Source organism: Paraphaeosphaeria sporulosa, assembly GCF_001642045.1.
Source record: "Paraphaeosphaeria sporulosa strain AP3s5-JAC2a unplaced genomic scaffold CC84scaffold_2, whole genome shotgun sequence".
Classification (NCBI taxonomy): Eukaryota; Fungi; Ascomycota; class Dothideomycetes; order Pleosporales; family Didymosphaeriaceae; genus Paraphaeosphaeria; species Paraphaeosphaeria sporulosa.
The window spans coordinates 680,111-703,828 of record NW_017253361.1 but is presented as its reverse complement, the minus strand read 5'-3'; the positions used below and the strand labels follow the sequence as shown (position 1 = coordinate 703,828).

The 23,718-nt window shown below is 53.6% G+C and overlaps 12 protein-coding genes across 12 annotated transcripts; 5 read left to right on the top strand and 7 right to left on the bottom strand.

The window, feature by feature from the left end:
• Positions 1–943: 943 nt before the first annotated feature.
• Positions 944–1,600, bottom strand: CC84DRAFT_436884 (uncharacterized protein). The gene is made up of 5 exons (XM_018186267.1): positions 1,565–1,600; positions 1,380–1,514; positions 1,196–1,327; positions 1,033–1,144; positions 944–982 (listed from the first exon to the last, which is right to left on the bottom strand). The coding sequence occupies exons 2-4, from the start codon at positions 1,464–1,466 to the stop codon at positions 1,040–1,042; spliced, it is 324 nt and encodes a 107-aa protein (XP_018039794.1). The 5' UTR covers positions 1,467–1,514; positions 1,565–1,600; the 3' UTR covers positions 944–982; positions 1,033–1,039.
• CC84DRAFT_436536 (uncharacterized protein) lies at positions 1,496–2,773 on the bottom strand. Its single transcript, XM_018186263.1, has 2 exons — positions 2,719–2,773; positions 1,496–2,668 (listed from the first exon to the last, which is right to left on the bottom strand). Exon 2 carries the CDS (start codon positions 2,495–2,497, stop codon positions 1,676–1,678), a length of 822 nt encoding a protein of 273 aa, XP_018039793.1. The 5' UTR covers positions 2,498–2,668; positions 2,719–2,773; the 3' UTR covers positions 1,496–1,675.
• A 1,843-nt stretch (positions 2,774–4,616) lies between these two features.
• Positions 4,617–5,006, bottom strand: CC84DRAFT_1212862 (uncharacterized protein; the record flags this gene model as incomplete). Its single annotated transcript, XM_018182484.1, has 2 exons — positions 4,617–4,685; positions 4,743–5,006. The coding sequence occupies 2 exons, from the start codon at positions 5,004–5,006 to the stop codon at positions 4,617–4,619; spliced, it is 333 nt and encodes a 110-aa protein (XP_018039792.1).
• A 583-nt stretch (positions 5,007–5,589) lies between these two features.
• On the bottom strand, positions 5,590–6,345 carry CC84DRAFT_436675 (uncharacterized protein). The gene is made up of 2 exons (XM_018186265.1): positions 5,941–6,345; positions 5,590–5,887 (listed from the first exon to the last, which is right to left on the bottom strand). Exons 1-2 carry the CDS (start codon positions 6,256–6,258, stop codon positions 5,831–5,833), a joined length of 375 nt encoding a protein of 124 aa, XP_018039791.1. The 5' UTR covers positions 6,259–6,345; the 3' UTR covers positions 5,590–5,830.
• On the bottom strand, positions 6,346–6,837 carry CC84DRAFT_436570 (uncharacterized protein). Its single transcript, XM_018186264.1, has 2 exons — positions 6,509–6,837; positions 6,346–6,448 (listed from the first exon to the last, which is right to left on the bottom strand). Exons 1-2 carry the CDS (start codon positions 6,749–6,751, stop codon positions 6,434–6,436), a joined length of 258 nt encoding a protein of 85 aa, XP_018039790.1. The 5' UTR covers positions 6,752–6,837; the 3' UTR covers positions 6,346–6,433.
• Positions 6,838–7,658: 821 nt separating this feature from the next.
• On the bottom strand, positions 7,659–11,232 carry CC84DRAFT_1137077 (uncharacterized protein; the record flags this gene model as incomplete). The annotated part of the gene is made up of 3 exons (XM_018176131.1): positions 10,984–11,232; positions 8,184–10,933; positions 7,659–8,078 (listed from the first exon to the last, which is right to left on the bottom strand). Exons 1-3 carry the CDS (start codon positions 11,147–11,149, stop codon positions 7,659–7,661), a joined length of 3,336 nt encoding a protein of 1,111 aa, XP_018039789.1. The 5' UTR covers positions 11,150–11,232.
• A 246-nt stretch (positions 11,233–11,478) lies between these two features.
• CC84DRAFT_1082022 (uncharacterized protein) lies at positions 11,479–12,472 on the top strand (the record flags this gene model as incomplete). The annotated part of the gene is made up of 2 exons (XM_018173961.1): positions 11,479–12,193; positions 12,243–12,472. 2 exons carry the CDS (start codon positions 11,479–11,481, stop codon positions 12,470–12,472), a joined length of 945 nt encoding a protein of 314 aa, XP_018039788.1.
• Positions 12,473–13,185: 713 nt separating this feature from the next.
• Positions 13,186–14,007, top strand: CC84DRAFT_1137073 (uncharacterized protein; the record flags this gene model as incomplete). The annotated part of the gene is made up of 3 exons (XM_018176130.1): positions 13,186–13,287; positions 13,349–13,470; positions 13,521–14,007. The coding sequence occupies exons 1-3, from the start codon at positions 13,228–13,230 to the stop codon at positions 14,005–14,007; spliced, it is 669 nt and encodes a 222-aa protein (XP_018039787.1). The 5' UTR covers positions 13,186–13,227.
• An 893-nt stretch (positions 14,008–14,900) lies between these two features.
• CC84DRAFT_436437 (uncharacterized protein) lies at positions 14,901–16,012 on the top strand. Its single transcript, XM_018186262.1, has 2 exons — positions 14,901–15,238; positions 15,298–16,012. Exons 1-2 carry the CDS (start codon positions 15,044–15,046, stop codon positions 15,778–15,780), a joined length of 678 nt encoding a protein of 225 aa, XP_018039786.1. The 5' UTR covers positions 14,901–15,043; the 3' UTR covers positions 15,781–16,012.
• Positions 16,013–16,430: 418 nt separating this feature from the next.
• CC84DRAFT_1137070 (uncharacterized protein) lies at positions 16,431–17,291 on the top strand (the record flags this gene model as incomplete). The annotated part of the gene is made up of 1 exon (XM_018176129.1): positions 16,431–17,291. The coding sequence occupies one exon, from the start codon at positions 16,431–16,433 to the stop codon at positions 17,289–17,291; it is 861 nt and encodes a 286-aa protein (XP_018039785.1).
• A 1,755-nt stretch (positions 17,292–19,046) lies between these two features.
• On the top strand, positions 19,047–20,409 carry CC84DRAFT_1234890 (endo-xylanase; the record flags this gene model as incomplete). Its single annotated transcript, XM_018183830.1, has 3 exons — positions 19,047–19,119; positions 19,183–19,246; positions 19,305–20,409. 3 exons carry the CDS (start codon positions 19,047–19,049, stop codon positions 20,314–20,316), a joined length of 1,149 nt encoding a protein of 382 aa, XP_018039784.1. The 3' UTR covers positions 20,317–20,409.
• A 1,098-nt stretch (positions 20,410–21,507) lies between these two features.
• On the bottom strand, positions 21,508–22,302 carry CC84DRAFT_1083219 (uncharacterized protein; the record flags this gene model as incomplete). The annotated part of the gene is made up of 1 exon (XM_018174004.1): positions 21,508–22,302. One exon carries the CDS (start codon positions 22,300–22,302, stop codon positions 21,508–21,510), a length of 795 nt encoding a protein of 264 aa, XP_018039783.1.
• Between the last annotated feature and the right edge of the window lie 1,416 nt (positions 22,303–23,718).

Genomic DNA, 23,718 nt, shown 5'->3' with positions numbered 1-23,718 from the left:
CTTCCTAAGAACAACAGAGAGAAATTAAAGAAGGAGGTCTTTCCGTGAACGTTGGAAAGAAGTTGAACACAAACACGGGCACAACACCACGAGCCCAGAGTGATACTGGGGCTATGTGGATCCCAGCTGAACTCTTTGAGATCCCCCCTAATCAACCGCGAGAGGTCGGTTGTGCGCAAAACCTGTCTCGGAGATGATCTCGCACACAAGTCGTAGCCCAGTCGAGAATAGACAGCTCATTGGAAACAGATGGCTTGGAACGACTGGGTAATATGGTTCCAGCCGCTCCAATAGGTCAAGTGGTGATGTAAACTTGAACCGGCTGGTTATGAACCAACACAGTGCTGATCGAGCCAGTATGATTCCGAGGCGATGATCGCGAAGGACTTCTTCGATTTCAGCGAAGATCCTAGCGACTTCTAAAGTAGCCTAGGCTTCTGGGAGAGCAGTTATTAATGGTGCTTTCTGGCAAGCAAAGGGAGCAACCTTCAGCGGGGTAGCGCGCATAATGCGTTGCATCTTTTCGTCATGGAAGGTGCCCAATTCCTAATCCGAAACGAGGAAGGACACTGGACGCCGTTCCCACTGGTGGACATTCCACACAAGGCGTACTCCACAGTAAGCCTCGAGATAACATGACCGCCTGTCTCCAGGAGCATGGAATCCAGAAGGTTCGTGCAGGAAACGTCGAGTCAGGCGGCATCATGGACCTCGAAAGGTTGCTTCGCGGCAAGCGTGACGCGATTTGGTTGCCCAATCCTACGCAAGAACCAGACAGTACCTCTTTCCTTCACCATAGGTTACTTGCCATTGCACCATTCTTTTGCTTTCAGGACTCACTCCCAACCAGTATCAGCAGCAGCGCACACACCTGCATTGGTTTCCTTTATCCAATAGTCCCCAGGGACCGTACGATCGATTATGGAGCGCAGTGCTGCAACCAGCGGGTTGGCCACTGCAGATAACATACAATCACCCTGTACTGCACGATACGATGAACGATAAGCTATCAAGATGGTGGGCACTACATACCCCTGCATCACAAACGCGCCCAGCTGTCATATCTCCATCTCTGTTTGCAGAGGGCAGATAGATCTCGGCCCACCTCGAGCTCGTGCACTGTATCATCACGATCAGGTGGAAGCTACACTGAATCAGCATCAACGTCCAGATGTTTCACTCTGATGACACTCACGCGCAGAACGACTCCCCACCCCTTTTGCTTTTGGGGTACCACGAGCGCAAATGGGAACGCCCCACTAGTCCTTTCGAGTTCCATGAACCACATGTAACTCTGGAAGAGAATCGCTGGCTCATTGGTGCAGACCTAGGCATCGAATTAGCAAGATGATTAGAATAAACGTATAGGAAGAGCATACCACAGCCACGCCGAGCAGGTAACATGTGTACAATAGAGGCTTTGCGGGTATACTTCCGCTCGACTCAGGACTCTTGTACTCTTCCATGTTCTTCTCCAACAGGTAAAACGCGCTGCAATAGTATTTTTCGAAAGCCTCGAGGTACTTGTCAGGACATTGCGACTCTTGAAGGGTCAGATCCCCACCCAACTGTCTACGTTTCTTCTCCAGCTTTAGTTATTTGATCAAAGAATCCCCGGCCATGCACGCGAACAGTGCAAGCTTGACTATGAGATAGCCCTAGATACTTGAGTCAGTCAGGCATATTTGCCGTAAGCTTGGGCGCCGACATGGCAGTCGCTTATGCAGTGGGCCAGCTGCCTTACGTCCTCTCTATACCACTCTGTTAGTGTACTACCGAAATTCTGACTGCATACTTTGCTGTACGTGCCTGGGTCTCCATAGAGGCTACCCATGCGCTGGTACAGTAGGTGTTCCATCTCATTCGTCATTACATACGGGTCTGACGGCGTCATCTTGAGAGAGACCATTGGCAAGCCGTAAACGTGACTGGGATTCGCAAAGGACTCATGCTCAATGGAGGACATGTGTTCAGTCCATTGCATCGGACCAAAACATGCGCCAGTATCCAATGGGCTCCATGCGCTGTTCTGTCCAGGTACTGTCAAATTGCTGTTTCGTCGCGAATCGACTGGAATCGACCCAAGCTGGCTCGTCATCGATGATGGAGCTCCTGCAAAAGCCACTGTGTCTTCCGAGCTCGAGCGATCGGAGCGTACATACGTCGCATCATCCCACGAACCCAACGGGAAGTACAAGTCTGTCACCTCCAAAGGATCCGCTTGTACAGCACGCATTGCCGCGTCGTATCCGCACTCACGCTTCTGAGACCAAGTGCTTGGTCCCGCCAGCTGAGCGATAGCTCCCTCTAGGCTTGAACTCTCGATGATACCATTGGTCCGTGAGTATTGAACTTGGAAACTATCGTCCATCGTCGAAGGTGCCGCGATCGGCGTTTCCTGAGTCGCGTAGGGCGTTGTCGAACCCGAAGATCCCATGGCGGCTATAGCATCGTCTGCGTAGTCGATGAGATCGCCTGCTGCAAGCGCATCTTGCATACCTGGTCTCTTCGAAGCTCCCTCTTCTTGAACAGCAATGTTTTCGCGTCTCCTCTGATATTGGCGGACCTGCTTGTCTTCAGTAGTGGTGAGTCCAATACCGCAAGGATCGCCATAATGTTCGCATCGATCGCAACGTTGTCCCGGCCATTCTCGATGCGGAGAGAAGCACTGGACGAAGGTTAGTACCTAGAAAGCTTCCGCAGATAAGCGACTCATACCTGTTCTTTGTTGTCCCTGCAAGATTTACACTTTGGTTCCTCCTTTGCGCTCAAGTTCGCATTGCAAGCGTACTTGTACTTTGTGCACCTGTCGCACTTCTGTCCTGGCCATTTCCTTTTCGCAGACGCATGCTCGCCTACGGTGACTTCGCATTCCCGGATGTCAGTTCCAGTCTGCTTACGGCGTGTATGCGAATCGGTACCTTCTGTTTGTCTCTCCGACAGAACACACACTTTCGCAAGTCTGCTCAACTCCTTTTCTTGCGATATCCTGTAGAGGCTTGTGCGACCATATGATCCATTCTTGTCGCTGAAGCTCTCGTGCTCTGCGCTTCCAGTTACGTTGTGAATGTCGTAGGCTGTTGTCGATTATCTTTTCTGTGAGTGCCAGATGAATGGTGAAAAGAAAGGCTTGGACAACCGCACATGGAAACCACGCATCCACGAAAAGGAATATGTGTGACTTTCTCCAGCGTTGCACAGGCTCCAATCGTGAAGCACGCGGCCGCAAAGCTTAGTGCTAGGTACGGCCCGCACCATTTTCGAGTGGGCCCAAGAAGTGCAAGGCTAGACTCCGTATTGATCCAGATCGGTCTCAGCCTCACGTCTGTCGCTCGCTCTCCATCAAGTGAGAGCGGTCTCGCCAGATATGCAGCTAAAGGTAGCATTAGCGAAACAGATCTTAGGGCGGCCATCGCGTTAGCCTCTCACCAAGATGCGGAGGTCCCGCGTTTCTAGATGGGATCTATGGCCCATCGAGATACAACATGGGGAGCCGAAGGGAGACGGGGATCGCGGTGGTGTTTGAGGTGATGCAAGCTTGCTCTCAGCCAGCGCCACGCGTCCACGTGTATGCTGGTGGGAAAAAGAAACCAGGGCCAACTCTCCGAGATTCGAGGACCACGTCCTGGGGACGCCGAAACTGAAGAATTCTCTAAGATCAGTACTTGCTGTTACATTCTTGCTGTCACTACACGTGGGCATGCACAGCATCGTGAGGACTGAAAGTACTGACAGGCAATTCCAAGTCGCACTTCCTGCCCGTACGCTTGGTGCTCTAGCATGCTTAGGCTTGGGTCCGCTAAGCCTAGCTTCGACCTACCCCTCTACATATCGAACTTGGGCTGAGCCGAGAGGCCCAGCCTCGTATCTCCACACCCTTCGAAGAGAGCTCAAATGTTGGCTATGCAGCGCGTCCGACTCCTCTCTTGCAACAGGTCATGGAACGGCCGGGCCACCAAGTCGATGAACAGGTGGTAGTCGCGCAGAACATCTAGAGCGGCTAGCCTTTCATAGCACGGAGAGAGCCAAACTGTCTGGCATGTTGATGGTCCTCAGTGATTGCACGCCATACAATCACGGTATCAGAACGTACTCGACTCTTGACCACGCAAGTCTTACTCTCTTGCTTAGTCCTCCCAATCACCACGTCAATGGCCCGCTGGGTGCTTTGAGACTAGGGTTTGCAGGATGGGGCTAAAGGTGGAGTTGCGCATGAAGGGGTTTCCGCATAGGAACGATCCAAATAAGTAGCGGCCCATGATTAGGAGTTTTCAAGAGTACAATTCGTTGGACCAAGGGAGGGAGGGGTGTTGAGAGGGGCGGAGGAGAAGTACCTGGGGTTGGTGCATGTGGATAGAGAAGTGGGCAGTGTTGGGGGAGCTGGTCATGCTGATATGAGGGACATTATGGGCGCTGATGGGCCACAGTTGCCAGACTAGCTTGGAGAGACGCGTGACTAGTGAAGCGGCAAGCGTCGAGCAATGTGACAGATTGTATAGATTCCTCATAGTTCATTCATTTCATAGATTTCAGAAGGAGCGTCCAAGTCGCAACAAGCATCCGCCATCGACGCAGACCCACCCATCCTCCTACATTCAGAACTACTCAGAACCCGCCTAAGTGCAGATGCCGTTGTTCGCCAGGAAGTCGTTCAGTCCAGGAATGCATGCGGCACATGGACAGATCTGTCGCGTATTTTGTCAGCGAAGTTATACCAGAGAAACTCAAGCATGCAAGCGTACGCCAGTCGAACCGCTCGCAACACATGCGAGCACCGCCTCGATCATTCCACTGGCAATTCCAGCAGCAATGCAAGCCGTGGATGCCACGACGTTGGCGCACTGGAACACATCACAGTCCGCCTGGGCTGCGAACTGGATAGCTGCAGTCATTTCGTTGACGGTGGTGGTGGCATCACGGGCCATAGCGTTGGTAGCGGGCTTGGGGGAGGGTGAGGCCAGCGCGAGGGCGGCGGTGAGGAGGGGAAGGGTGGCGGAAAAACGCATAGTGAGTGAGCTTGAGCGAAGGGCTTTTGAAGCTGCAGTGAGCGTAGTGTTTGTTGGTTTGATGGCTTCCAGAATCCGGATGCTCGAACCCTTCTTATACCTGCGGGCTCGCAGTGCGCTGGATCTATGCACAGTCTGGACACGTGCTCTGCAGAATGCCTCAGCTGGCTGTTCACCGACCTGAAGCCCCCAGTTGCGACCTGGTAGCGCATCGTGAGGACCGTAACAAGCAAGTGTTTTGACGATCTCTGGAGAAGGCGCTGGAGAGTGAGATTCTGTAGTCGCACAACAGCGTATATGTCGCATTGGTAGACAATGGCTTGTAGGCGTTGCTGCAGTCATGGCGAAGATGTATATCAATCATACATACTCACACGTAAGGGCATTCAACCATTGGCGGAAACCAGGAAGGTGCATCTCAGAACGGCAGCTGTTAATCGCCTTCTCGGATTGCGATATTACATAACACCCACATTCTGAGTCTGCCATGTTCTGCCATAGGGCAGTCCGGTGAAACAGCGACCGAATACGTTGATCAGATACGAATAGGGGTGGTGTGCTGACTTCGGGACCAGGGTTCGCAGTGAGACTTCGTATAAGATGGATTGCCTTGTCCTTGCATTGGCCAACAACGCCTGTATAAACCAACAGCGAGTGATGGTGTGAGACTCTACATACTGTCAGCTAGATTGTGTCGATTACAAGAACTTCTTGAATTCCATGCTGTGGTGGCTCGACCCCAAACAAGCTGACCTGTGCCTGCAAGTGTCTGCAGGAAAGAAACCATAGCGTAAGAAAGTGCGCCCAGCGGCAGGAGTCAGGTGTCAGCGCCCGAGCACACGAGCCCTGCATGTGTAACATCCATAGAAGTCCTGCTTAAGCTGTAATAGAGTCAGGTCTGAGGGTGTGTGTAGTGTGAGATACGTTGTATTACCTTTCGGTGTGGAGGCCTTTGGGGTTCGTTGCTTCTATAAGTCAGTAGGAATGACAAGCTGAGAGAAAGCTGTACACGCCTACGCCTAGTTCGGTAGGAGGTGGCATGGCGAGAAAATGTCTCGTTCGTGGCCTGGAAGCTCAACCTTGGTCCCGACAGCGTGTGTGGAGTAAAGAGGATGCATTCGTCTATGTTGAAGCGGCACCGCAAGGCCGTAAGGCGGCAGAAAAGCGTGTGTGTATCATGCCCAAACGCCCGGTTCCAATTCCCAATCCTAATCCATAGCCAACAGGCTTGCCATACCCCATGCCCATCCATGCCATCATTACCCTATGCGCAAACATCGAAGCCAAAAACGAAGTGAATTGTATCCGCAGACACACGCATGCAAATGCCGTCCAGTAAAGCACCAATCTATCGCAAGCCATGCAAGGCCAAATCGGCTGTCTAGAAACGACGCGCGCTGTTCCAACGCAATGCACATGGGAAACGCTTAAACGATCAAAAGCTATTGTACGTCGTTAGCACGATTCGCGAATAGTGGCGTGGAGCATAGAGCCAAACATACCTTGGCAACATTCTCGTTGCCCTCGCGCTCCTCGATCCTGTTCCAGGCAGTGTAGATGAGAGCGCCGCAGACGGCCCACATGACGGGCACGCCGGCCTCGAGGGCGCCGGGCTTCTCAGCCTGGGCGGCCATCTCGATGACGCGGGCAGCGCGGCTGGTGGTGGTGTTGGAGTTGAAGCGCGCGGGGGCGCGGAAGGTGCGGGTTATGGGGAGGCGGGCGGGGAGGACGAAGCGAGGAGCCATTGTTGTGGTTGTTTAGAACAGAGGAGGCTGTCTGCGGGTGGCGATGAGTACACGTGTACTTTTGTGTTCTTGAGGTATCCCCTTGTTCAACGTGGCAGTAGAACCGATTGCGAGAATCTCCAAGTGAATGTGTCGTCGACGAGGCAAGCAGTGAATGTGGTGTGTTGAAGGAGTCAAGGCGGGGAGCCAGTGCACTTTATGAACGAGTGGGCCGGCGGTGGGTCTGTCGCCGCAAAAAGAAAAGGAGGCGAAGCATAACGCGCGCACAATTTTCTCGCGCCCCTGTTTCGGGACTTCACCGCCTCGTCTCGGTGCAGCACGTGGTCTGTGCCGCTTGGCGAGGAATGCCCGTGGTGCCGCTGCCGGGAGATGGATCTCCCCCGGATTTTCGAACAGTGGAGAAGAGTGGAGGCGCCGGGTAGGGCGTGCGCGGTCCGACACAGCGACGACGTTGGTCCCATCTCGGGCAGCGTGCGCGAGGAACAGAATGCCCATGGCGAAGCTGTGAGTCGAGCCGCGCTGCAGCGCAGCCGGGCAGCCGGCGTGTGCGACGGCCCTGGCATGAGATCGGCAGCGGCGACAGATGAGGAGCCGCTCGAGACCCTGGAGCCTGGCTGGACCTGCCCATTCGGCACCGCAGCCTTCTCGTCCCCTCCAGCAACACTTCTAAGCGGCATCACGGCGACTCGGCCCTTTGAACCTTGCGATGATTACTATTTCTTGTACCTGTTTTAATCTGGTAACAGGTCACACCCCCCGCCCTCATGCACCCATTCCGTAGTCCGTATGCACCTTCCCAAAAGCCATCGACATATGCTACAGGCCGTTACAACACATCATACAATGCTAGTACAACAACGTAAAGAAAAGCGTAGCGCTGTTACAAAAAATTATACATGAAGCTTGCTCAATGCACTCGCGCCGGTCGCGATGCGGTGCTGCGCGGGTGGAAGTGGTGCAGTGTGCCGGGTCTTGTGGTAGAGCTCCAGTTCTTGGTAAACTTGTCGTTTTGCCAGATTTCATCCACCGGCAGGAGTTGCGCCATCTGCTCGTAGTGCAGTAGCGCCCGCTCGTTCTCCTCGTCTCCCTCATCTTTCTTCGCTCGTCGGGTTCGCGGCTTAGCAGGCGGCCTGACGGTGCGTATGATATCCCTCAACTCTTTGTCATCGTTCGTGATCTGCGCTTTTAGGTATGCAATGCTCGACACAGAGCTCGGGTCGACGTCTCCAAGAGATGCCATGACGGGAATCCGAGGCGTGTACGAGGACGCGTACTTGTCCACCGCGGGGGCATCTTTCGGCACAACCGCAGGGTCCAGGCGCGCGGCCTCGCCTTTGTCGAGGAGCGTCGTGATGTCGAGAGATTCGCCGTGAGGAATCTTTTCCTTGTGGCTGGGCGTAATGCAGTCCATGTCTACTTCCTTGCGTAGTACGTGATCGATGTCGACGGCCGAGAAGTAGGCGCATGATTGCGGGAGCTCATTGATGCCCATCTGCTGCGAGAAGATGGCACGCGTCCATACGTTGGCTACCTGCAACGCCATGGCCGCTCGGTACTTGTCCTCTTCCTTGACAAGGTAGCGAATCTCGTCGTGCACTGTGATGGCCAGGCGAGCTTCGAGGTTGTACCGCCGACTAAGGTATTCCATGCTGACAATCAGGAGATGGAGGTAGTCGACACCAGACGACTGAATGGCCCAGTTGATGCGCGACGTCATGAAGCCACCCTTGGTCAGGTAGCGACGCATCAGTGCTTCAGTGATCCCGGCTCCAAGGACAGCTGTTCTGGGCTTCTCTTGCTCGGCAAAGTCCTCGAGTTTGTTGAAGACAAAGGATTCGGTGCCGCCTCTCCAGAACGGTCGCTCGTGGAGTTGCTTCCTGGTCGTTTTCTTTCCCTTTGTATTTTCGTACAGCTCGTTGGCCGTCTTGGTCGTTTGCGAGTCGGTCAGGCCAGGGTTGAATTGTCGCAGCAGTGTTGCGGCGAACTTCAGTCCGGCACCGTAGATACGACCGTAGTTGAAAACCTTTGCGTCGTTTCTTGTAATGCCCAGAATGCTTGCGGTACGGGAATGCAGATCCGTACCGGCGGCTTTGGTACCCTCAAGCGTCATGAAACCGACAGCATTACCTCCGTGTAGCTTGAACGTAGAATCGCCAATCAGACTCGCTATCCACAGCTCTTGCGAGTCCACGTCGGCTCCTACAAAGCAATAACCCTGCGGGGCGCGAACCATTGACTTCAACTCGGATCCAACCCGATTCTTCTTGGCGTTGCTGGCGGTGAGCCAGGTATTCTCCACAGCTCGGCGTGTGATAGTGCCCATTGGGATGACCTGTGGTAATATGAAACCAACTTTCTTGCCTGTGCCAGCTTGTGATGCAGACGCTAGCTTTGGCGCATTGGGCACCTCATTGTTGTACACCACCATCTGCGACATGATCCTGTCTCTTGCGCTCATCCAGTACGAACAAGATGCGTTCATCTCGAGCGCCTCCTTGGCGTACTCGTACTCAGAGGAAAGAGTTCCTTTCTCCATGTAGGCAAGATATCCCTTTGCCAAAGGATTTGCGCACCTTGCCAGAGGGCCGTCCTTGTGTGGTACTTTGTAGTATCGATGTTTCGTATCGTCGCGCAACTTTAGATTCCCTTCTTCTGACATGTCCAACTCTTTCATGCCCTTTTCGTTGTAAGCAAAAACTTCTTCCATGGGCACCTGCCACGTCCAGCCATGCTCGTCTGACCAGACGAGCGGGTTCCCATCCCAACTGAGCTTCAGCAGAATTGGTGCTACTCTTGTGCGGACTGTGAGATTGATTGGTGCGTCGGTCTTGGCAAACAAGTCTTTATACCACTTGGGCATGCCTGGCATCTTCTGCCGGGCTGCCGGTCGCGATGGCTCGCCTTTCTTCTTCCCCTTGACCATGCGAATCTCCTGGCCAGACCAGTCCAGCTGACTTAACCAAGGATCCTTCTCGTAAATTTCGGGTTTGTCTTTGACTTCGAGTGCCTGTTCTGCGAGCTTGACGAGTCGCTGTTGGACAGCTTCGCTCAGCTGGCGGTACGTGGCCTCGGCATTGTGGATATATGCGTCCCACGTCTCGTTTACAGGGAGAATCTCGGCGGCCAAAAACCGCAGGGCCGCAAAGCTCACAGGATGCGGGCACGTCTCGAGGAATAGAGGGAAGACTTTCTGGTATACACGATGGGTGATCTCAACATCGGCCGCACAGTAGTCAAGCAGCTCATCCAGCTTCTCACAGATGCCTGCCCGGTCCAGCTCGCCAAAGTACTCTCGGCGAGCCTTGTCGATTGTGATGTTGCAGTGGAATTTGGCCACTTCACGTAATGAGTTGACTGCACTCCGGCCGATCCACAACTCCTCCTCTTCGTGTGGTATCGCGTCCGAAGTTAGCAGATGTGAGATATCTGTATATTCCTCCGAGGTGGCAATCTTTTCCCGCTGCTCCCGGCTCTTCTGATGCTTCATCCAGGAAGGTCTTTGCCGGGAGCACATGCCGTTGGACGCGACGTGCAAGGACATGGTATCGACGAACGCGTTCTTCGATTGGCGAATGTCGTATTCTTCAGCTATTCTTGCTCTGTCGTATCCGATGTTGTGGCCAACAATGACTCGCGCTCGTGACGGGTCGCCGAGTGGTATGAGATGACGATCCGACTCTGACTCTCCCAACAGCCAGGGCGAGATCCAGCCATACCACGCCGTCGGACTTACAGCGCATGCCATGCACGCAAATGATGTCTCCTTCCACATGACCTCGGTGTCAAAGGTCAGCATTTCCTCGTCCGGGGCTTCCACGGCTTCGCTCGTCCCGTCGCTGTGGTACTTGGTCCACCCACTTCTTCTCACCCACTTTCGCGGCTTCGGTGGAGGATTCGCCCATGCTAGCTTCTTTGCCATGGTCAGAAACGGTTCCGCGGCGTCCATTCCGAGCTTGTAGAAGTGTTCGTCGAGCGTGGTCCCCTGCAGCTCGGGCAGGTCGAATGCGACAGGCGGGGTGGAGTCTTGGTTCTTGCCGAGCAGGTCATGGCGGGTGAGGTGGTCCTTGGAGAGGGCGACGAGCTCTGGCGGGGCGGCAGTGCTCCTGCCGGGGAAGACTTGGTGGTGGACGTGAGTAGAGAGGTGCTGGACCCCTATCTCGCTGAAGCGGGCTTCGGACGGGACTGCAGAAGCTTAGTGCGGGTGAAATGCATGGGAGAACGCGGTCGCATACCAGCCAGGGTCTCTCTCCTCGCGGCGCTGCCTCGCCCGCCCTGCGCGGACTGCACGGTGGCGAGGCATCGTCGCGACGTGCACCCGAGAGGAGTGCTTGTAGCTGCAGGCGGGAGTCGCGGTCGCTTCACGAGATGGGCGGCAACAGTCCGGCGGGAGCAGCGCATTGTCGTGTGAATCGCTGCGGGTCACCTCATGCCGTCGTGAGGGCTGTCGGCTTGGGGGTCGTGTGGGCGGCGCTGGCTGGCGTCATGGGCACTGAAGCTAAAGTTTGGTGCATTGAGCCAAGCGTTGCAGGGCTGAAGGTTGACTGCAGCGCGGGCATCCCGCCGCGATGTGACACGGCTAACAAGCGCGCCGCGGCCTGCGGGCGCCTGACACGCTCGTTTCCAGCAGTGCCTTTGTTCTCTTTCCTCGATGCTGTTGCGCTCGCTCCTCCCTCTCCATGCGCTCCCGTCGTGCTCCGCGCTGAGTCCGACGCTCGCCCTTCGCCACCATGTCGTCGGCGTCTAGCTTCCACTTGCCCCCCCACGACGACGACGACGACGACGACGACCCAGAACAGGTCCCACCTGCGTGCCCATTCCTCCACCGCGCCAACAACATCTCCGCCGCGCACGCGCAGGGGCACCCGAGCTGGCACTTTCCTGCGGCGCATCGCTCGGACGTGGCGCCACCCTCGTTCGCCATCGGCAGTACCTACAACCCGGACCGGGACGAGAGCGCCTACTCTTTCGACAACGCCTACCACGCCGCGCCCTCACCCCCCGCCCCCAGCTTTCTCGACAACATCCTCAACCCCGTCGAGAACGCCTTTGGTCGCAGCTTCGGCGAGGGCGGCATGTCGTCATCGCGAGGGCCAGGGCGCTCCGGCCGCCTGTCCAACGGCTACGTCGACTTGACAGACTCGCCCGACGTCACCACCACGTCGCGCAAGACGAAGAGGCAAAGCCCCGCGCCCGGCCCGTCCACGAAGAGGCAGAGGCGCAACGATGGCTGCGCGCCACAGTCCTCGGGCAGTTCAGCAGAGGCAACAGTGGAGGAGATCGATTTGTCCGCCGAGAAGCATACAGTGCAGGATGTGCTCCAGAAGCAGCGCGAGGAGGCCGTCAAGGCGCAGGCACATCCCGAGGAGAAGGCCACCACTTTCAACACCTTCAACTGCGTCATCTGCATGGACACGCCTACCGACTTGACGGCGACAGCCTGCGGTACGTCACGCCCGCCAGGGAATACATTACAGTACTGATGGAAGCGTAGGCCACCTCTTCTGCCACACCTGCCTGATGGAGGCCCTCATAGCAGGCGAGAACCGCGGCAACCCAGGCGAGCAGCGCCGGTCCCAGTGTCCCGTCTGCCGCAAAAACATCAACCGAGCCAAGGGCTCAGACATCATTCCGCTGCTGCTCAAGAAGGGACTCGCTACACAGCCCAAGAAGACGAGGCCCATTGGCGCAAGCACTACCACAGCATCAAAGGTAACGTCATAGCGCATGCGTTGCTTGAGCATCGTGGCTTTGCCAATTCGGTGTACCATGTAAATTATTGAGCCTTTGCGGATCTGGCGCTTTTTACAGATTCTTCGGCATGCACTAAGTCAGATAGAAGACGCAGAAGACTGTACAGCCTCTCATCCGGAAATCGTCTTGTTCTCGACCGCGCCGAAGGCCTGCATCGTTGCGGAGGACGACCATGCGACCAGCAGCAAGGATGGCCGATGCCCGGTTGGACCACTGGTCATCTCACTTTGCATATGAAGACGAGATTTGAGCTCAGTTGGACCGGTTTCCACGGCCTGGTGCGTCGTAGGATACATTGGCACGCAAGGATGATACCACACAGCGTGGGAAGGGCGTTGCAAGGGGGCGATACGAACTCGAAGGGAACAGACATGTATGACTATGGTTTTCATGTAGACTAGACTGACACCACCAATCGGCCTCAGGTAGTACCCGACGATGAAAGCTAGATGCATAAGATCAAATACTCTGCAGACCACCTACGTGGCTTCTCTGCTACCGCTCACAGGTGATTCCGGCCCATTTCGATATCAGTCTTGAACACGGCTCGTTGCCATAGGCAGTCTAGGCGACGTAGAAGGTAGTAATCGTGAGACCCACTTGTCGGAACACGAATTCCGAAGCTCGGAACATGTCGCGCGTGCGGGGAAAGAGGTCTGCGACATTTCAATTTCAATTGTAATCGCATCTTTCTCAAGCCTACAGAATACCTCGAACAGGAAAATATGGCACCAATTCTCGTCACCGCAAGAATAGTCTGCTCGAGCAAGGAGGCGCGAGCTACCGTACGCGGCATTCCCTCGTAACCCATTCTCCCCATAGTATGTGCTGACCACGTACCGTCAGGTCCTCGACGCCTTCCACAAAATCATAGAATTCACACAGCCCCATGAGCCGGATGTTCTCCGCTATGTGGTCACACTTCCCGCCGACGACACCACAGGCACCGTACTCTACATGATCGAAGAGTAAATCACCGCGATCCACACCACCTGCTGCCTCCAACTCACACCCCCAGATACGCCTCCCAAGCCGCCAGCGACGCCCACCTCGCCACCCAACCCGTCAAAGATCTCATCACCCTCTTCACCACCACCTCAGTCCTTGCTGCACCCCCTGACGTCCACACCTCCACCGTCACATCGAGCAAGACATGTGCGCCGACCCTAAGCCCCACCAGCAAGCCTGCCATCGTCCTCGCGCACTTCGATTACAAGCCCAACACAGTCGCGCGTGCGCTGCAAGGCTGGGCTGAGGTCGTGGACTATGCGAAGGAGAAGGAGTATTGGACGAGGGGGTACACAGTTGGTGAGGAAAAGGACAAGAGTTGCGTGAGGACGGTGGAGACGTATGAGAGTTGGGAGTTCTTGGACACTGTGCATTTGAAGAGCGAGGCGGTGGGGAAGAACCGGAAACACAACGGGGCGGATAGGACGGGCCAGGGAGAGGTGAGGGTAGTCGCTGTGGATGGGTTTTTGGGAAGGGAGGGAAGAAGTAAGTTGTAGGGTAGAGGTGTTAGATTGGACAGAATGAGGGAGTGAGGTTTTGTCATGTGATTGTGCGAAGAGCGCTAAGTGTTGTGGCAGATTGTACAAGTCGAAGCCACGATTTCAAGACGAAGCCAAATAGCTACCACAACTATACATTCGGATATTGTGTATGCATGGTGCGAAATAGGTCCTCCATACTATCGACCTCCGGTGGCATATATTCTTTGACAATGCTGCGCTGTCTTTTTACGTCGCAACATCTATCACAATGGGTGGACTGTTCATCAGTATATACACACCGCAGGCTTCATATTCCCTCGGTCAACTAGAAAAGCAACTGCAAGCCTCAACCCAAAGCAACTGAGACTTTCAACTCCCTCAAGAACATCTACTTTCAGAAAAAGGAGGCCCACTTTAAAATCGAACATTATCTCAACACGAGTCAAGATGGCATATCGTTTTGGCGACTTCGTCACCGGCCCCAAGCCTGAGCCTTCGGGCAACAATAATATTACCCTCCACTTCCGCCTTCGCGACAATGCGCCCAAGCATAAAACGGGGACGGTCATGTACGAGAACCTCGATGAGGGCATTTTGACCTCGACGTCCCAGCTTCTCTGGCAGAAGCGTGGTGAGCACATTTATCTTGTCTGGAAGGAGTTCGGCATTGTAGGAACGTACATCGACTGGCTCAACGATCGCGTCCTCTATCGTCCTCCCCTCGACGGTCCGACCCGGCCATCCGACTGGACGCTGTTCAAGTACCCCAAGGGTCGAATGGACCAGTATAGCCCTCTAGTCCGCGACATTCACACGCTCCTGAACCAGTGGCTGTTGGGGTGGTACCTCCAGGACGTGACCTTCATGGACATAGTGATGTCAACGCTGCAGCGTCTTCTAGATGAGCCGCACGAGGAGGAGCATTCCGAAGGGCACGCGACGCCAGATGTTTTCTTGCGTTTCCTGAAGCCATCAGTCATCAACGCCATCTGGGCTAACACTGCGCCAGGTGCGAAGCTGCGCAACTTTATCGTGGACTACATCATCAAGTATGCGCCACATCGCCAACTGCTCTACTTCGATGGCACTCTTGGCTGGCGCCAGGACGGCAGCGGCGCGGCTGTTCCTCAGACGCCCAAGAAGGTGCCCAACGACTTCGGCAGCTTCGCCAGTCTGTCTCGCTTCTCGCCTCGTCGCGCGACATTTGCCAGCTCCTCGGAGTCGGAGGCCCGCATTGAGAACAGCGGTAAGCCAGATATCTACGTTTACCCACCGGAGTTTATGACTGAGCTTAAGAATGTGCAGTGGGGCACTCTGCTTGTAACGCAGCTGCCTGAGCATATTCGAAAACACTACCCCGGCCAGGTGCGTGTTTACCTGCCTCCTTTCCCGTACGTTCTTCCCCCGGCTCCAACTAGGCGTCGCTTCACTCATTACGGCCTCGAAGAGGAACCCGTTCTACAGTGTCCACGCCAATTTGTTTCCATAATCGAGCTGCAGGGTCCAGCACGCGAGCTATTTTTCGAAACAGTGTATGGAGAAGGTAAGGGGAAGACAATTCTTCGCTCGCCTGTTTGGGATGGCGGCCGCGATCTGGACGCTGCTAATAACACCGTTGGTGATGTCAAGATGGAGGACGCGTTCGATGCGCCTGCTACTGCTGACAAGGATGTGCCTGAGGTTAAAATGAGCTGTATGTACCACATGCACACTGAGGATCGTGCTTGTTGGCTTCTGAAGAACCCCCTCGTTAACGGAGGCGTGTGGCCAACTGAAGACGAGGAGTAGGGTTTCATATATTTCCCTGAAGTTTTCGATGCGGGAATGATCTCTCTGCCAGAGCAGCTGCTCTCACACGTCGCCAGCAGTTCATCCTGACTGTTCCTACCACGAATTTCGCTGGTAATTATCCTGCCATTGATCGAGCGGTAGACGCAAAGCATGCTGAGACGTAATGAACTAGCTTTTCACCTCTCCCTTTCCATAATTGTAGTTTGTCCCTGTTTCCCTAACTTACCCGAGTTGTAATGATTTTGTCACTTTCAATAATCTTACTTAAGTTAGATTCCACATTACAATAAAATTGTGTCGTGCATTACTACTCCTTCGATCCCAAGATGCAAGTGCTATGTGTCGCTCATTAGTATTAATCTGGTACTCAATGTGCAGGGGTCATTGATTCTTGTTCCGACTTTGTTACCCAAGGCGCAAGAAGTCATTGTTGAAGCTGCGTAGAATAGTACCCACGTGCTCGCGTGGCATCAGCGCGTCAACCATGACATCATCACTCCCACACTCCATAGTACTATCTAGCATCCCATCCGTACAATCTTCACTGATACCAATCCCTTGTCCAGCCAATGTTCTTCCCCAGAATTCTCTGTGCACACCGTGCCCGCACCCTTAAACGCGCCTTCACCTCCACCACCGCCGCAACCATGGTCCAGCACGGCATCCCCAGTCCCCCCAGCACAGACCCGGCGCTCTTCCCGCCCGTGCGAAAATGGGTTCCACAACATCAATCATGGCCATACGCACCAAAAGACTTTTTGCGCTTGGATGAGACGGACGATGGTGACTTTTACAACCAACCACGTTACGTCGCGCATATCGACGAGCAGGCTATTGAACGTCTGACAAAGTACTTCGGCACCGTACTACCCCGGAACGGCAGCGTTCTCGACTTTTGTACTTCGTGGCATTCGTGGTATCCCGACGCGTATGTCGAAGCTGTGAAGAGTAACGAGCTCGAGGTCTATGGCATCGGCATGAGCAGGCCAGAATTGGACCGGAATTCGTTATTTAAGAATCATCCTGCCCGTTCTTTCGTCGCGGATTTGAACGAAACCCCGGATGTACGAGCTCATCTATCAAAAGGAGGAGCAGAGCCCCCGCAGCTGCGCGCCGCAACTTGCACAGTGAGCATCGATTATCTCGTCAAGCCCGTTGAGGTCCTACGTAGTCTACGGGAATGCACGGTCGAAGGCGCCAAGGTCCATCTAGTCATCAGCAACCGGTGTTTTCCCACCAAGGCGGTGAGGATATGGCTGGAGTTGGATACCGAGGAACGGCTACAGCTTGTGGGAAATTACCTGCATTTTGCTGGGTGGAAGGATATTGAGATCATTGACCTGTGCGCCAGAGATGAGGAGGGAAAGAGGCTTACGGATGAGAATGGGAGGATGTTGCAGGGACAGGGGATGCTGGGGTTCCTGAGGTTGCGGCATATGGATCCGCTTTGGGTGGTGCGCGGGACGAAAGAAAGGAATGCTGAGAGCCGTTGCGATGCGGTGAATTAACGCGAGTTAGGCTTGACGCAACATAACGCTAGTGTCCGGATGCCATCCTATTGACATCACACCTCGGGCTGCATCGAACGCACTGTTCTTCAACTCTTCGTCGTTTCATCAGTGGCTATCGTTCACTTCCACACATGCGGCCCTCCTTCCGACGCTGGTTCCATCTCAGATCCTCGTGGCCTGCCTAGAAGTTCCTACTCAACAACACCTCTCGGCAACTCTCAGACCTTCCATCAAAGCACCGAAGTTCCTTAAACCCTAGTGGTCGGCGGCCATGGGGAGCCAAGACATCCATCTCTTCTGGTCTTTCCACGTATACAGCCAGCAATCTCGAAGGCGTCGAATATGAATGCCGTGAAGAAGTCCCACATCATCCATGTAGACGAATAGCCAGGTCTGGTTCCGCGAGTGGTTCGGATCGTGAACCCGGGCCTAGATCAGGTATTGCGTGCAGACTCCGTGGTAGAAGGAGGATGTGTGAGATCTCGGCAGCGATGTCGTGGGAAGCTCGAGGGAGGGCGAGGTTGGGGCCAGATGCGATGTTGCCGAGTAGCGCGGCTGGTGTTGAGGGAACCACTGGCACTTGGAGCGCGAGGATGACGAATATGGCTGCCCTTCCATATGACACTTGGTCAGCGTGGTCCAGACAAAAAAAATATCCTGACACAATTATGAAAGCAATTCTACAAGTGGTTCTCAGGGCTAGTAGTGTTGCAAGTGTAGACTGGAAAGCGAAGATCAAAGTTGGTACAGTCGCTGCGGCGCAGCTGGTGGGGGCCAACCGTGATCGCCCCCGTATCAGTCGGCAGACACATGCAGGACAACGAGGTCAGCCTCGCCACCGGCGCGCCTCTCCATCTCTTCGCGAGCCACAACGTCGAACGCGGCACCGTGTTCCATGCAACCACCTTAGCTTAACGCTACTTCAAAACCCGCGGGTGTTTAGGCTATATACATTTGCACTATTGGCGGATTAGCGCAAATCCGCTTGAAGCGAGTGGTCGATAAATGAAAACTAAATTGAATCGTCTTCGTGAATAGGCATTTTATTTTTGGAAACGGCGAAGAATGTCGAATGTTTGAGAGAAACAGCTAGGGTTGTCTTTACCTACAGTAATCAAGAAACGCGAAGTATGATGCTACAGTTGCCGTGAGTGATGAATCTCCGTCCTATGTTTCGAACAAGGAGACAAGATGGGCTCCGGGGTCGCTAGACCAGCAAACATTCCCCGTGGGGTCCCCACGAAGAAACGATAGCGTTGGATCGATCGCTTGGTGCGACGGCGGAGGCACATGAGAACCGCGTCTCCCGGCAGGACTCCCGTACACTCCGGCAGGTGACCTCTGGATATTGAGCAAGATCAGATCTAAGGCTGCGTTTTGCCGCGGCTTGCAAAGGCATGCGACGAGCTCACAGATGATAAGATCTAGGGCTACAGAGATGAAGACGTCAGACTAGAAGGCCCGGCTTGGCTTCGACTTGGCGTTGTGAAGTAAACCCCATATGTACCACCTAGGTCTTGTTACTTGTGGGATTTCGGAATCTCTTAATTTATGAAGGCAAGGTTCATACTCCACGTGTTTCCGTTTCGGGCACAATTCAGAAGGAGTTCGATCTTGACGCCTCCAACACGTATTGGCCAGTGCTCGTGTGGACAGAAATAAGAAGAAAGGGAATCCGTTGCGGAGATCCTTTCTTTTTTGCTAGACCAGCTCCCCAATTCCAAGATTCCTGTCTGCCTGGACTCTGCCATCATGCGTACCTCTGTTCTCGCGCTCGTGATCGCCCCCACTGCCGTTCTCGGCCAGTCCCAGCTTTGGGGCCAGTGTAAGTAATGTCTCGCAGTGGCTTCCAAAGTGAGATAAATTCACTAACATCATATACGAATAGGCGGTGGTATTGGATGGTCAGGGTCCACGACTTGTGTCTCAGGCTCAGTGTGCTCGAAAGTAAAGTGAGAGCTCTTCCTCGGTTTTATCTTTCCCAGGGCATATTCCCTAACGCCATTTCAGCGATTATTACTTCCAGTGTATTCCTGGATCGGGTGGCGGATCTCCCACGACTACTGCTGGAGGCAGCAATCCTGCTCCTACTCAAGGCACAGGGACCGGAGGTGGACTGAACGACAAGTTCAAGGCCAAGGGCAAGACCTACTTCGGAACAGAAATCGACAACTACCATCTGAACAACGCCCCTTTGATGGCCATCGCCAAAGATAGCTTTGGCCAGGTCACTTGCGAGAATTCCATGAAGTGGGACGCAACTGAGCCGCAACGTGGAACGTTCAACTTCGGAAACGCTGATAAGGTCGTCAGCTGGGCCACGTCGAACGGAAAGCTTATCCGTGGCCACACCCTCCTCTGGCACAGCCAGTTGCCGAGCTGGGTCAGCCAGATCAATGACCGCACAACATTGACGTCCGTCATCCAGAACCATGTGACCCAGATGGTCACGCACTACAAGGGCAAGATTCTCCAGTGGGACGTAGTCAATGAGATCTTCGCCGAAGATGGTAACCTCCGAGACAGCGTCTTCAGCCGTGTGCTCGGGGAGGACTTCGTTGGCATCGCCTTCCGTGCTGCTCGCGCCGCCGACCCCAACGCGAAGCTCTACATCAATGATTATAACCTTGACATCGCGAATTATGCCAAGGTGACCAAGGGCATGGTCGACCACGTCAACAAATGGGTGTCGCAGGGCATCCCCATCGACGGCATCGGGTCGCAGGCCCATCTTGCGGCACCTGGTGGGTGGAACCCGGCGTCCGGCGTTCCCAACGCGCTCAAGACGCTGGCCGGCGCCAATGTCAAAGAGATCGCCATCACCGAGCTCGACATCAGCGGCGCGTCGCCAAACGACTACCTAACTGTTATGAATGGCTGTCTCGCCGTATCCAAGTGCGTAGGTATTACTGTTTGGGGGGTCTCCGACAAGGACAGCTGGCGCAGCAGCGACAGTCCTCTGCTATTCGACAGCAATTACAAGGCTAAGCAGGCGTACAATACGCTTCTCAACGCGTTGTAAGGGATTTTTGGAATCAATTGGTCGTTGTGTTAGGATAGATAGATCACATTCGCCAGCGGGCAATAAAGCCGACTTCATGCGACATACAGAAGCGATTATCCTTTTGTAGTGGCTCTGCGATGGGCGAGCTCAGAGCTGATATACTCAGTACGCGAGAAGATCGGCGGGAATAACGCTGCAAAAGCTCTAAGCTCTACCCTGGCTTGGTTCCCGGAGATCAAACCATATGGAGTCTGCACCATGTCCCCAGTTATGAACGAGCCCGTGGGGGTGTTGAAACGAATAAGACTCGTGCAAGAAGAAGTTGGTCGTTTCCACGTCGGCTTGGACTAATTCGTTGAGATTCGACATGTGTGCGACCTTGGAATTGCTCCAAACATACACTAACTCCCGGATGCGTACCTGTTGTTTGGGTGACTGCGCGTAGAACTGAAAGGTATGTGAAGATCGTAGTGTGTGATAATCTGTTCCGAGGTTCGAAGCGGGGGGCACGAGCGGGCTGAGTAGATCATGTAGAAGTCTTTGCGGGATGAAGGAGGGTCTCCAATTGATGAACGTCGCAAGATCATCATGGAACGTAAATGTGAGCCTGGTCAGGTGTAGCGTATACAGAATCCCTAAACAGCTTTCCATTGCTGATGTATTGACAATTTCCGGTTTGGAGAGCAAGTCGCTTTTGGATGTGGCAAAATATAAAGACAGAGGTAGCTGGACGGTGACTTTGTCGATATCGTTGAAGGATGCAAGTTTCGAAAATCGTAGTCTCTGGGAGTGCGGCCACTGGTGTTCGATTGAAGCCAAGGACTGGCGCATGACACTTAGGGCTTCGCTCTCGTACTCAATTCGGAGTTGTCGCGAAGTCAACAACAAGCCTCTGAATTCCTCAGCGTAGGCGTCTATAGGTGTGCAGAATCCATAGATCCGATTCCTGATCTCTGCAGGTAATGAAAGGAGCGGAGATGCCGACATTTTGGACGTCTCTTTGGGTTGTTGACGGCATGGCCAGCATTTTAGAACGGAGAATCGGAGAGTACCGTACCGTGTCTGTGCGCGTGCCGAGCCACTTCGCGTGACGAGCCACCAAACACCATATCAGCTCATGTAAAAATGAGGCTATAGAGCCACCCACAATTGATGTTATCTAGAGAATTTCTACCTGGGTACTAAATCGAACACTGCAATTGATTTGCGCTACTGATATCTATCTGGAAGCTTAACGTTGCGACCGTGGCGTGTTGTTTTGGTCTGAGCAGCAGATGCGCCTTCTGAGGCCTCCCTGATAGCTAGAGCATCGCCTGCACACTTATGACGCTTTCTAGTCTGTAGAGATAGCTGAGAGATCTTCCTCTTACCCTTTTGGGATGATTGTAGAGCTTTTTCAGCATTACGCGTAGATTGCTGGGCAGCGCGCTGAGCTGCCTTTTCAGCTCTCTCCTTCTCCTTTGCCTCTCTAGCTGCATCTCGCGCAGCACGCCTTTCCTGCCGGATTTTCTCCTTACATAGCTTAGCTGCCTTCTTCAGCTCTGCTGTCTCTGCCTTTTGAAGCTGCTCCTCATTATCCTCCTGCTCCATAATAGATAGTGCCTGCCTAAGCCCATCGATCTCGTGGTGGAGTAGCTCATTTTGAACAGATAGGTGGTGGAGCGATAGGCGAAGCTTCTGTGTATCCCTGCTACTCTGATCCTTTGCTGCAGAGCGTACAAGCCTATCTAGCTTTCTCCAGTCATGATCGTTGAGCCTTGATAAGGAGCTATCACCTGATTCTTCCTGATCCTGGGTGAATCTATCAAGGATAGGACTAGGATCAAGTGGTGATATACCTGTTGATTTGAAAGAGCTCAGGATTGTTGATTCCTTAAAGGAGGTATTCCACGCATTCCAGAATAGGGGAAAGAAATCACCTTTGGTGATAGAAGCTAGGCCCTGGCTTCTATGAAGGTATGCTGATAGTTCTTCTGAGTAGGCTGTTGATAGAGGCTTGAACATCGCCACATCGAGTGGCTGCAGCGTATGAGTTGAATGAAGAGGCAGGATAGCAAGGAGGATCCTATTCTGATCACAATAGTTGATAAAGTCCATAGTAATATGGGAACCATGGCCATCTAGGATCAGTAGGCGATGTGATCGTCGAGTCTTCTCCCTTGTGCAGCGATCAAATACCTGCTCAAGCCAGGCTAGGCCAATATCGTTGTTCGTCCAGCCTGATGGTGATGAGCTGATAAAGATATCATGTTCTCCTGCCCTGACATCATCTACCCAAGCTGATTGGATAGTGCTGTTGGCAGACTCATAGATCAGGCTTGGTGGCAGAGCTGATCCATCAGCGCAGATACATGCTAGGACTGTAATCCATGCACGATTTCCATCCTGGAGTGATGCCCTAACCTCCTTCTTCTCCCACATTCTTCTGCTGAAGATCCTTTTTGATCCGCCAATAATACCAATTAGGAAGCCTTTCTCATCCATATTGTAGGTATGACGAGGATCTATCTGATATTGATTGATCTTATCATGTAGGAGATCGAAAAAGTGGCGATATTTATCGCATGAATCAGCTTTGTGGCGATTGCTATCCATGGCAGTTATCCATGGCGAGATAAGATGGATACTGTGTCGAGTGATGAAGTGAGTAACCCAGCTCTCGCTGACTGGCTCTTTTGCTATTGTAGAGGCGAAGTTCTGTATCATCTCCCTAGTAGAGGGTAGATGTCTCTCTGTGAGTTTGGTGATATATTGTACAAGCTCCTGTTCTTGCTGCGGGTTGAGTGTCTGCTGGTTGATATTCTTGGCTTCATTTGGGGCCTGAGCGCGCTTGTGTCTTCGGGATAACGTAGTCCTATTAACACCATAGGTGGCAGCAATTTTTCTATACGAAAATGATTCTCCTGGCTTCAAAGATTGAATAGCCGTAATCGCATCCTCAATTGCCCCCATATTGGTGGAGTTATGACGCGTCGAATTCAGGGAGTTATTCAGCGTTTTGTTGTTGGCTCGTCACGCGAAGTGGCTCGGCACGGTACTCGAGTCGCTAAGATTGATGACTAATCAGTACGCGCCTCACCCTGAACACAAATTCAATCATTCCTGTGCAAGATTGAACGGAGCTCCAGGCTATTTGAACTAGTCTGATGCATGTGGAATAGGTCCCGCTTATAGCCCCATTCGAGTGCTACTACCTAGGTACGAACGTGCAATGTTATGGCAACCATTGAAGATCGCATACCGTGCCTTGGCACGTTATGCGCAACCCCGACATGATCGCTCGGCCACAAACATGAGGCTATAGAGACAGCCACAAACAATAATATCACGAGATTTTCTGACATTGAGGCCTCCTAGGCCCAAAGATAATTGCTAGCTACTCAAATTATCGATATATGCTTGGTGTTTTGATAATTCGGC

Coding starts and splice junctions, on each gene's coding strand:
- CC84DRAFT_436884 (XM_018186267.1), bottom strand. CDS start 1,466: ATGGAAGAGTACAAGAGTCCTGAGTCGAGCGGAAGTATACCCGCAAAG. Junction 1,328..1,379: donor ACCTGCTCGGCGTGGCTGTG/GTATGCTCTTCC, acceptor TTCGATGCCTAG/GTCTGCACCAATGAGCCAGC. Junction 1,145..1,195: donor GGTGGGGAGTCGTTCTGCGC/GTGAGTGTCATC, acceptor GATTCAGTGTAG/CTTCCACCTGATCGTGATGA.
- CC84DRAFT_436536 (XM_018186263.1), bottom strand. CDS start 2,497: ATGCAAGATGCGCTTGCAGCAGGCGATCTCATCGACTACGCAGACGAT.
- CC84DRAFT_436675 (XM_018186265.1), bottom strand. CDS start 6,258: ATGGATGGGCATGGGGTATGGCAAGCCTGTTGGCTATGGATTAGGATT. Junction 5,888..5,940: donor AAAGGCCTCCACACCGAAAG/GTAATACAACGT, acceptor ACTCTATTACAG/CTTAAGCAGGACTTCTATGG.
- CC84DRAFT_436570 (XM_018186264.1), bottom strand. CDS start 6,751: ATGGCTCCTCGCTTCGTCCTCCCCGCCCGCCTCCCCATAACCCGCACC.
- CC84DRAFT_436437 (XM_018186262.1), top strand. CDS start 15,044: ATGCGCCACATCGCCAACTGCTCTACTTCGATGGCACTCTTGGCTGGC. Junction 15,239..15,297: donor GGCCCGCATTGAGAACAGCG/GTAAGCCAGATA, acceptor AAGAATGTGCAG/TGGGGCACTCTGCTTGTAAC.